This window comes from Carlito syrichta, unplaced genomic scaffold (assembly GCF_000164805.1).
Source record: "Carlito syrichta isolate Samal-C Ts95f unplaced genomic scaffold, Tarsius_syrichta-2.0.1 Scaffold309465, whole genome shotgun sequence".
Taxonomy (NCBI): Eukaryota; Metazoa; Chordata; class Mammalia; order Primates; family Tarsiidae; genus Carlito; species Carlito syrichta.
The window spans coordinates 331,238-343,352 of NW_007253561.1; the positions used below are offsets into that span (position 1 = coordinate 331,238).

Sequence of the window (12,115 nt, forward strand, 5' to 3'; positions counted from 1 at the left end):
GTTGGTGTCTCTACATGTGAGCAAAGGGCCACCTCTTCCAGCCTTTGCCAGTTTTCTTTGGTGGTGATAGACCTTTACAACTTAGTCCAGCCTTGGATTTTGGATGGGCCGGTGGGGAGTGGTCCCAGGCAGGCAGGCATTTCTGAAAAAAAAAAAAAAAAAAAAAAAAGGTTGGTATAAGAAGATTACACAGAAACTGGGATATTAACTATTTGGAGATTTAAGGTGTGAACTAGCCCAAGTGTTATTTCCAAGAGGTGAATCACTTCTTAAAAGAATGACAGAATATATCATGTAGTCGGTATGTACACATACCATATACTTCCAAAAAGAAAAAAAGACCTGCAGGGTCTCAAAAATTATGTTTTTTATTGTTCAAATAAAAGTGCACTACATTACATCTGAAATATAAAAAAAGTCTTTAAAAATGTTCCTAGTACAGATTTTTAAAACCATGGTATTGTATTTAACAAGCCTGATCCCAAAAACGAAATATGGAACATTGCAATCTATATCCCCTTGCCCCATAGTATTGAAGTCAAGAAAATATAGGATTTTTCCCCTCTTCTTTTTTTAGTAAGAGACCCTATCTTAATGAATTGTTTTGTGAAGCAACACAATTATTGTGTTGTTATAAATATCGGATAGCATCTGTTCTCCAGTAGGATTATCTTAAATAGAAAAGTAATCCTAGTTAACACTGGAAAGAATTAAGAAAAGTGGCAAAAGTCTTATGTAAAATACTCTGTAAAATAACATTATTACACCCTTTTCTTAGTAAAGTGCTATCATTTTTTCCATAGCTGTATTTATTTGTAGGATATCTTTTAGCTCTTCCTTTAAATTCGGGCATATTAAACATAGGTGGAAAAACAAATATTATGTATTTGAAGACCACTGCCTAAAATAAAACGTATGATTGTACTGTTTATAAATTTCTGGGTTTGAGAAATCATCTTTTTACTCTTTATTCAGGTTACCAGAATGAAGAAATAATTTCATTTATTTGAACAGCTGAAGAACCATATTAATATAGTCAACTCTGGGTGATTTATCTGAATTTTAGTTAATGTTTACATTTACCAGTGTGGAATCTGTGTCTCATTTTTTTTTTAAAAAAAGACAAATTGATTTATACATTATTTCATTTTTATACTTACTTTTACATTTCAACCACATAATTTATTATGAGACAGGGTAGAACACATATTCTTCTTGGACACATTACCATTTATTGTTTCAAGTGGATGGAATATATAAATCCCACTGGGTAGTTTAATGTGGCCCTGTATCTTATAAACAGGTTAAATGAGACTTTATATTGTAATCTGTGTATTCATGTATCTACCATATATTGTCTTCATGACAAATGCAAAATTTATTACTTGGCTCAAGTTAGCCACTGATCCTTTTCACTGATAATATACAAGTGTAAAAAGCAAGAAGCCTTTAAAATTGAAAAAAGAAATAAGATACTTTCCACTAAGTCACTAAAAATTGAAACTTTTATGTTGACTCTTGATGACTGAAAAGTCAATGTTAAGAATCAATATTATCCAATATAAAATAGTACACTGAATTGTTTAATAATAAACAGATTAAGAGCTTGTATGTGCTGACTGGCAACGGTGGTGGCTTTTTCAATTCTCAGGAAGTCTAAACATCTTATAATCAGAAGAAATCACTGGTGAGGATGAAGACACTCCATCTCCGGTAGCAGCCATCACCGTGAAAAATCTTTACATAATTTTTTCACTATCAGCAAGAGAATTTCTACTAGTATTAGTGGTAATGGTAAGGACAGAAAAAGGAGTGAAGAGATAAGTGTGTGTTAGTCTTAAAAGTGTGAAAGGTAATAAAAAGACATGGAAGACCTAAAAATCTCTTATTCTACATGTGCCTTGCTACAAATAAACCCCAAAGAGAGCAAGAAGGGTATTTTTAAAAGCCAATGTAGGGAAACATCCAATAATAATGCCCATTATTTTACTTTATACTTAAATTACACAAGTAGAAAAGTTATGCTTATTAATAGTTTAATGTATGAAGGAAACATCCAGATTTCTGAATATGAAGGTACATATCTCACATTAATTTAAGTCTACATAAAGTAGAGCCTCTATACTGACATATTGAAATTTACTTTCTGCTTAGCCTTTTCTGTTATGTAAACAATTGTACATTTATTTGCCATTCTAAAACTTCAGGATCAAGTTTACATAATTTTGCTAAATTTCCATGTTTGCTCAGAAGCAGTTTACAGTACTAAAACCAACCAGCCAAAGAACAGCTTCAACAGAAAGTTATGTCCAAAGGGGAAAAGGGAAAGAAAAAAAGAAAAATGATAAGAAAAATGCTAACTAAGATAAAATGGATGATGATGGGGAATGGGCAGTCACAAATGTTCACAGAAAATAGGTCAGTTAGTAAGATCTTCTGCAAAAAGCCTACACACTTCAGTCAAGCACATCAGTAGAATGATTTGGGAGCATAAATTTTTTGTTGGCCACTTGTGATTTCCTCTGAATGAAAAGGAATCTGCAGGTAACAAGCTGACCCTCATCAGCCAAGCTGGTTCATATGCACACTGTTCATGTGAGGTGCCCAGGGTCCAGTCCACACCTATGAACACAGAGCATGTCCTTTACTCAATATTCAGTCAACAAATACTTTATTAAAATAAAACCTTTATCTATGGAAGTGCACTTAATACCTATGCACCAAAACAGCTATATCTCATTCAATTTGTGAAACACTAGGAACTAATGCGAAAAGAAAAACAACAATAAAACTACTTTTCAGCTGGATGTGGTGGGTCACAGCTAGAATACCAGCACTTTGAGAGGCCCAAGCAGGATTGCTTGAGCCCAGGAGTTTGAGACCATCCTAGGCAACACAGTGACATCCTGTCTCTACAAAAAAAAAAATCAAAAAAACCAAGCAGGCATGGCGGTTCACACCTGTAGTCCCAGCTACTAGGGAGGCAGAGGAGGAAGGATCGCCTGAGCCCAGAAAGTCGAGACAGCGGTAAGCTGTGATCTTGCCACTGCATTCCAGCTTGGGGAACAGAGCAAGACCCTGGCTCAAAAAAAGAAAAACTACTTTTATCTGTTATTTTCCTACCTCTCTTTCTGTCCCTCCAACAGAATCTGATTTATCACTACTAAAAAAAAATCATTACTTAATTAAGCACATACAGATTTATGGTTGTGGAAAGAAAGTGAGTCAAAGATATTCAAAATACACTAAAATTATCTAAAATATGCAAACATTTCTGTGATTTTTTCAGTTAATTATATACAATTTTTTTTGGTTTTTGAGTTGGAATCTCACTGTTGCCCAGGCTTGAAGTGCAAGGACATTCATGGCCACCGCAGCCTCAACCTGCTGGACTCAGGTGACCCTTTCCCCTCAGCCTTCCAAGTAGCTAGAACTACAGGCGCACACCACCATGTCTGGTCAATTTTCTAATTTTTATTGTAGAGACAGGTTGTGCCATGTTGCCCAGGCTGGTCTTGAACCCCTGGACTCAGGAAATCTTCTAACCTTTGACTCTCAAAGTGCTGGAATTACAGTATATATACTGTTTTGACACACTACACTTTTTAAAAAATTTAATTTATTTATAAAGTTATACATGGGTCTACAGAGACAGGATAAAAAAGATTATATAGTAATCACGTTGCAACTTAACATCTTTCACTTGCTATCTGCTGCCCAATAGACTATATAATGCATTTCATAATTTTAACCCTAAATCACTGCCTTTGATGGTACCATTTCCTATACCCCTTTGCTATATTTACCATTTCTTACACCCCTTTGCTATATTTCAGTTACATTAAATTTTCCTCAAATTGCCCAGATTCACCATAGTCTCTTGCTATCCTGATTTATCCTATTTATTTTTGCATTTCATAAATACTAAACAAATGTCCACTGAAAGGTCACCCTTACCGTTTGAGGGCCATTGTTTTCTGTGGAGCTTGAAACCATCTTTATCAGTGAGTTCCAAGAGGGGTCTGCAGCATGAGGGCCATTAAATATGGGTCCTCCAGCACCATCAGGGATAGGTGCTACTGGAGGAATCATTGCATTCCCATACACAGAAAAAGGCATACCCTTAAAAGAAAAAAAAGGGAAAAAACAATATTTCATAAATAATATTAATATCCAAGTCACTGTTCACTTTTCCCAACACAATCAGCAGCCTTAAAACTGATATTTGAAACTTTACCTCATCCCGGGGATGTATACGTTATCTAAGGAATCTAAAAATTATTTTCCATTATATGATTTCTTTTATTTTTTGGTTTTTTTTTGAGTTGGAGTCTCACTCTGTCACCCAGACTAGAGTGCAGTGGCCGCTCCCGGTCATTGCAGCCTCGACCTGCTGGGCTCCGGTGATCCTTCTACCTCAACCTTCCGAGTAGCTGGAACTACAGGCGCGCGCTACCACACCCGGCTAATTTTTTTTTTTTGATTTGTTGCAGAGATGAGGTCTCACCAAGTTGCCCAGGCGGGTCTCAAACCCGCGGGCTCAGGCAATTCACTCACCTCAGCCTCCCAAGGCACAGGATTACAGGCTGAGCCACCGAGCCCGGTCATATGATTTCTTTTAATATTAGATTATATATAGGCCTATTATATCCAAAATATTTTGTCCAAAAACCCTCCCCTAAATAACTGTAACAAAAACAGAACTTACTTATATTTTAGCCAGATTTTAACCTGAAACTACAGACCTAAGTCCTAGGATCATATCACAAACACTTATTCACTTGGAAGTAAAAGAAGGTTAATAAGAAAAACATTTGAAATAATGAAAATGCTGATTTAAATCACCATTACCCCAACTTTAGGAAAGTCCATGTAGCCTGCAGGAACATGCTGATGGAATGTACCAGAAGGAGTTACAATTCCTGTACTATCTCGCTCCATTGCTTGATGCTGTGAAAATACTCCTGGATCAGACATTGGTCTGTGAATCATAGGATTTCCCATACCAGGATTACACCAGTCTACTTTGTCTGAGGAAAAACAAAGAGGCAGAAACAAAAATTGTGAAAATGTAATGTTAAAAGACAGCAAAATAAAACAATTTATGCTTTCATAATATTTTCCACACTGAACTATAAATTATTTCAGAATAATAACTTACTTTTATATATTTACAGCAATAATTTCAGGTTTGTAGGTAGTAATATAACAGCCTAATAAAATAACCTGAACACTTGGTGTTAGAAAACAAAATTTAAAAAGTTAAGACAACAATCTAAAGGAGCTCAAAAGAAATATTAAAATCTCCTTAATATAATGAAAAGATGAAAGAAACACTTTCAGAAAGCAGTAATAAACACACACAAAATGGGAAAGGTCACTTGGAAAGAGAACTCTTAAAAAGAAGTGATTAAATAGTCAAAACAAAAAAATTAGAATATAGGTCTTTTAAAACTGACTATGAAAGCTAAATATTGTTCCCAGGCGCGGTGGCTCACACCTATAATACCAGCACTTTGGGAGGCTGAGATGAGAGGACTGCCTGAGCCCACAGGTTTGAGACCAGACTGGGCAACTTGGAGAGACCTCATCTCTACAATAAAAAAAAAAAAAGTAGCCAGGCATGGTGGCGCATGCCTGTGGTTCCAGCTACTTGGAAGGCTGAGGCAGCAGGATTGCCTGAGCCCAGCAGGTAGAAGCTGTGGTGGCTGGGAGTGTGCCACTGCCCTCCAGTCTCCAGCCTAGGTGACAGAGTGGGACTCCAACTCAAAAAAAAAAAAAAAGAAAGCTAAATACTATTTATATCATAACTTAATGCATAAATTTAACTTCTAGTGAGCGAGAAGGTATCTTACCTTGATTGCCACCAATCCCTTCAAAGGACCAGATGCCACTATGCCCTACTGATGTAGACAAATTGCTCCCAATAACAGATGGAGCTGAAGTTCCAGTTTGCCTGATACGTGCAGAACGTTCAGTCCCAATAGGGACTGGAACTTTCCTGTCCTGAGAGACGTTGCTAGGCTTTTCTGACCCTAAGGGTACTGATGATGGGGCAGGAGATGGTGCACGAACTCCAGAGGACACTGACTGTGCAGAAGAATCTAGACAAGACAGATTTTGAAATAGAATACAGGTCATCTACAGAATATGTGATTTTATAAAACCAAATATTAAATTCTGAAAGTATCTTAAATATGCATTATCTGAGAAAAAAACAAAATATAAGGATAAATAAACTTAATAAGTTATGTATATTGAAATTAGATTAAAGTTATGGTTTAAGGTAGAATGTGAAGTCAATGCTGCAAAGCAGTCAATGATACATGCAATAAAAAAATTAAACTAATTAATATTTAAAATATTAACCCCTGAAACAAAGTAAAATGTAGTATCAGAGCAATAAGAAGACAAAGTTTAAATTAAAAAACAAACAAAAACAAAATGGAAATGGGGCCTGTACTAGCAATTCCCAAATTGTATTCTTTGGAAACACATGATTTTTGGTATGTCATGATGAAAAGACAAAGTGATTTGGGTAGCTAATAAACTTTGAAAATCTAGCTGAAGAAAAATAAATAAGTGTCTTTAAATAAGGACTTAGGCTGGGCGCAGTGGCTTAAGCCTGTAATCCCAGCACTTTAGGAGGCCAAGGCGAGAGGATTACCTGAGCCCAGGAGTTTGAGACCAGCCAGGGCAACTTGGTGAGACCTTGTTTCTACAATTAATAAAAAAATTAGCCTGGAATTGTGGCGTATGCCTGAAGTTACTTGGAAGGCTGAGGTGGAAGGATCGCATGAGCCCAGCAGGTCTAGGCTGCAGTGGCCATGAGCATGCCATTGCTCTCCAGACTGGGCGACAGAGTGAGACACTGTCTCCAAAAAAAAAAAAAAAATTCAGTAACAGGCCAAGTTTTTTTAATTTTATCTTGTTGGTATTTCACACAACACACTTTTGGTAATGACAATCTAAGTTTTACTGACGAATACAAGGTGGAGTTCTTACGAAAATCAATTTGAGAATACTCATTAGGAATTCATGATTTATACATGATTGAAACAGACCTATAGCATCCTTGTAGACGATAAAAGCACTCCAGAAAGAAAGCTATAATCTAACGTTCCAAAATGAACTAAAAGAAAATTATATGAAGAAAAAGTAAGGCTGGGCACGGTGGTTCACGCATATAATCCCAGCACTTTGGGAGGCTGAAGTGAGAGGATGGCCTTAGCCCACGAGTTCCAGACTAGCCTGGGAAACTTGGCAAGACCTAATCTCTACAATTAATCAAAAAATTAGCTGGGCATGGTGGCGCATGCCTGTAGTTCCAGCTACTTGAAAGGTTGAGGCAGAAGGATCACCTGAGCCTAGCAGGTTGATGCTGCAGTGGCTGTGAGCATGTCACTGCACTCCAGCCTTGGTGACAGAGTGAGACTCTGACTCAAAAAAAAAAAGAAAGGTATAATTCAGAGGTAGTAAAACTGGAAACAAGATGACAAAACTCTGGTAGAATTAGAAGTAAAAAATATTTCAGCTAAAGGCTAAATAAACCTACAAACTGCAATTATTCAGGAATTAGGGGAACAAAAAGCTACAAGGAACACATTTACATGTAAACACAAGACAAAGAAATGGGAGTCAGGAATTTTTAAAAAACTATGTCCTGATAGGGCACTAATCCCCCTAAAAAAAATCAACCCAGAACAACTAACACCAAGCAGGCAGGTTAAACAAATGAACCCTACGTTTTCCTAGGTTCATCCCTGAGAGCATGCCCTAACCTCTATGTTGAACCTGCCTTCCTTTCTTTTCTTGTATTCTAGAAACAGAAGCAAAGAAAAATAACAACCCTCCACATTTTGTTTATTTTTCTTCCCCCTCCCAAACTTTTAAAAACTAATCAAGTGCAGTAATAAGAAGAGTAGAACCAGAAGTTTGACCTACATCTGACTGAAAACTAAACGAGATAACGCATTACCTTGGGACCAGCCCACATGTGTTTAAATACAGAGTAACTAGGCTTGCCGGCTGATCTGCCCCATTTAAGATAGTTAGTCACTGTTACCGATTCCACCATAGTTTTTTATCAGCTGATCCTGTTTTCTGTTCCTTCCCTGCATTCCCACTGCATTAAGGATAAGCACCGGATCCAAGAGTGACCCATCCTAGGCTAGCCAATGATCTATGACTGACATGGCCTGCCATGAACATATGAGCTAAGCCAATCGCATTCCTCATTTGGGGAAGAAGCAATTGATAAACAGAGAAAAACTGGTTAATTAACAAGATGTTGAACCATTAAGGACAATACGCATATGCAAGATGAGACTCATGAAGAAGACTGGGGATATAGAAAATATGGCTTATTTAGAAAGCAAATGAGAGAGGAGGGGGGAGGGGAGAGGGGAAAGGGGAGAGGGGAGAGAAAGGAGATTCACCTCCACAAGGGAGAAAAGGGGGCCAAAGCCAGGAAACATTTTGACAGTCATAGCTTAATGAGCGTATGGCCACACCAGAGTTTAGCAGGGCAATGGTGAATGGCCAAAGACTGGGCATAAAGAGAACAGGTGAGACTTACAAGAAACAGACCATAGATATGTGAGAGAACATAACCGCTGAGAGAGAAAGGAAGACAGTATCTGTCCTTAAGTCCTGGTTGGTTCAGGAGATGGTCCTGCATTGGCTTATAGTTATAGTAAACACCATTTTTTTTTTTTGAGTTGGAGTTTTACTCTGTCACCCAGGTTGGAGGGCAGTGGCATGCTCCTGGCCACCACAGCCTCGACCTGCTGGGCTCAGGTGATCCTTCCGTCTCAGCCTTCCAAGTAGCTGGAACTACAGGCACATGCCACCATGCCTGGCTAGTAAATCCCATTTTCTTTGAGACTCCATTGGTGGGTCTATAAACCCTGTCATGAAAAGAGCCTCACTAAAATACTTTTCTTATCTCTAATTAGTAAAATTTCTTTAATTAGCTAAAAAAAAAAAAGCAAAATGTAATTCAAAACCATGTTATTTTACATATTAGAGAAAAAAAGGCTTTATAGAATTGAGTAGATCTGAGCTTTGTGAGGCCTTGAAGTTATACGATTTGGGGAAATTTTTAAAGAAAATGAATGTAAAATTACATATATAAAATCAGATGGGGCACATACAAATGAGGTGCCCCAAGCTTACGCTTCATTGACATCATGGTAAATTCACCTCAGTTTAGAAATGACAACAGGGACTTGAGATAAAACCAAAAAAGCAATGTGACTTACAAACTCAGAAAGTGCTGCTACAGTAAAATTTCACTGCATTTACAGGTAAAAGAACTTCCTATCTGCAACTAAATCTAAAATGGTACAGGAGAAAAATAGTTAAATAGTTTTAAAAACACACACAGAGAGAGAGAGAGAGAGAGAGAGAGAGAGAGAGAGAGAGAGAGAAATGGGAAGGAAAAAATTGGAGAATCTGGGAAAAATATACAAAAGTTCTCTGTACTATTCTTACAAGGTAAAAAAATTGTTTTATTTTTAGTTAAACCTGAGAGACATAATCAAATGCAGTATATTATTCTTGAGTTTACCTGGTTCAAGGAAGAAAAAGCTATAAAAACTATTTGGGGACAATTTGGGATATCTGCATATGGACTGTATATCAGATGATTATTACTGAATTAATGTTAACCTATTAGGTATTTGACAATGGTATTATGGTTGCATTAAGAAAATGTCAGCCTGTAATCCCGCACCTTTGGGAGGCGGAGGTGAGTGGATTGCCTGAGCCCGCGGGTTCGAGACCCGCCTGGGGCAGTGAGACTCATCTCTACAATATATCAAAAAATCAGCCGGGCGTGGTAGCACATGCCTGTAATTCCGGCTACTCGGAAGGCTGAGGCGGAAGGATCGCCGGAGCCCAGCAGGTCGAGGTTGCAGTGGCCAGGAGCGGTCACTGCACTCCAGTCTGGGTGACAAAGTGAGACTCCAACTCAAAAAAAAAAAAAAAAAAAGAAAATGTTATTATTAAGTAATACATGTTTTTAGATCTATAGTGTCTTGTCTACATCTTATTTTCAAATGGTTCAACAACAAAAAAGTTAAAGAGAGAAAATAAATAAAACAGAATGTTTAAAACAATTGGTAAATGTAAGTGAAGAGGTATGGGCATTATTGAATTAATCTCCCTACTGGGAATATACCTGGAAGAACTCAAATCACTCTATAAAAAAGCTACCTGCACACACATGTTTATCGCAGCATTGTTCACAATAGCAAGAACATGGAACCAACCGTGCTGCACATCAAAAGAGGACTGGATAAAAAAAATGTGGTATATATATATATGACGGAATATTATGCAGCCATAAAGAAGAACAAAATCATGAACTTCACAGCAACCTGGATGGATTTAGAATCTATAATACTGAGTGATCTTTCACAGAAACAAAGAACTGAGTATCACATGTTCTCACTATAAGCAGACCTTGAACAATTATCATAATACTATAAGAAAAGGGCCGGGTTTGGTGGCTCTGCCTGTAATCCCGCACCTTGGGAGGCTGAGGTAAGTAAATTGCCTGAGTCCGCAGGTTCGAGACCCGCCTGGCCAACATGGCAAGACCTCATCTCTACAATAAATCAAAATATTAGCGAGGTTTGATAGTGCACACCTGTAGTTCCAGCTACTTGGAAGGCTGAGGCGGAAGGATCACCGGAGCCCAGCAAGTCGAGGCTGCGGTGGCTGGGAGCATGCCACTGCACTCCAGTCTGGGCGACAGAGTGAGACTCCAACTCAAAAAAACGAAAAAAAAAGGAAAGAAAAGGATTGGCAGGAGTGGGAAACTGCTGGGAGGGGGACAGGGAAAAGAGACTGGCAGTAGTAGGAATCTGCCAGGGGAAGGAGGGGGCATACCTCATCAATAAGGGTACCTGCATAATGAACACTGGTATACCTAAACCCTGAATTGTACCCCACATCTTTAAAATGAAAAAAAATAAATAAAAGAAAAAAAATCAAATGAATGCTGGCATCATCATGCAACAGGCAGGGCAGTCAAAGAAAGTGGCAGAAGTATGGTTGTCATTTGAGAAGTGCAAGACCATATTGAAGTGGTATTTGAAATTCGAGAACACTGTGGAAGTATAATAATGGAAGTATGAGTATGCAACAGAACTTCCAATACACCTAACAACTGCTTGTGTTCATGATGAATTTGAGAGGCATGGTACTGTGTGTGATGTGCATAAGGGAAGATCTGGGAGGCCTTGCATAGCCGCAAGTTCTGCAGTAGTTCACCATAATCAGAAGTGTCTGGATGCTGATAGTAATCACTTTGAGCACCTCTTTTGATTAAAGAAGTCAAATGTGACTTGTACTCATCTTTTGTTATCAGTATATACTGAGTATTATGAAAAAAAACTGTTTTGGGACAATATGGGATATCTGCATATGGACTATATATCAGATGATTATTATTGAATTAATGTTAATCTATTAGGTATTTGATAATGGTATTATGGTTGCATTAAGACCATGTCCTTACTCTTAAGTGATACATGTTTTTAAAGTTTATAGTGTCTTGTCCGCATCTTATTTTCAAATGGCTCAACAACAAAAAAATTAAAGAGAAAATAAATGAAAACAGAATGCTTAAAATAATTGGTAAATTTAAGTGAAGAGATATGGGCATTTTTGAATTAATCTTATTTGTTTTTTTAAATTTTGAGTCGAAGCCTCACTGTTGCCCAGGCTGGAGGGCAGTGGCAAGCTCAGTCACCATAGTCTCGACCTGGGCTCAGAACTACAGGTATGTATCACCATGCCCAGCTTATTTTTCTTGATTTATTGTAGAGATGAGGTCTTGCCATGTTGCCCAGGCTGGTCTCCAACCCATGGGCTCAAGCAATCCTCTCACTTTGGCCTCCCAAAGTAGTGGGATTATGGTATGAGCTACCGCGTCTGGCCCATTGAATTAATCGTTAACTTTTCTACAGGTTTGAAATTTTTTTTTTTTTTTTTTGAGTTGGAGTCTCACTCTGTCCCCCAGACTGGGGTGCAGTGGCCGCTCCCGGCCACCGCAGCCTCGACCTGCTGGGCTCCGGCGATCCTTCCGCCTCAGCCTTCCAAGTAG

The 12,115-nt window shown here is 38.0% G+C and overlaps 1 protein-coding gene across 1 annotated transcript in view; it reads right to left on the minus strand.

The window, feature by feature from the left end:
- Nucleotides 1-1,135: 1,135 nt before the first annotated feature.
- The window catches only part of ANKRD17 (ankyrin repeat domain 17), a 138,500-nt gene continuing 127,520 nt past the window's right edge, over nucleotides 1,136-12,115 (minus strand). Inside the window, exons 31-34 of the mRNA XM_008067275.2 lie at nucleotides 5,856-6,104; nucleotides 4,852-5,030; nucleotides 3,958-4,122; nucleotides 1,136-2,622 (exon numbers count right to left, since the gene is read on the minus strand). Coding sequence (XP_008065466.2) covers nucleotides 2,563-2,622; nucleotides 3,958-4,122; nucleotides 4,852-5,030; nucleotides 5,856-6,104 — 653 coding nt within the window. The 3' untranslated portion in view covers nucleotides 1,136-2,562. The remainder of the gene's footprint in view (nucleotides 2,623-3,957; nucleotides 4,123-4,851; nucleotides 5,031-5,855; nucleotides 6,105-12,115) is intronic.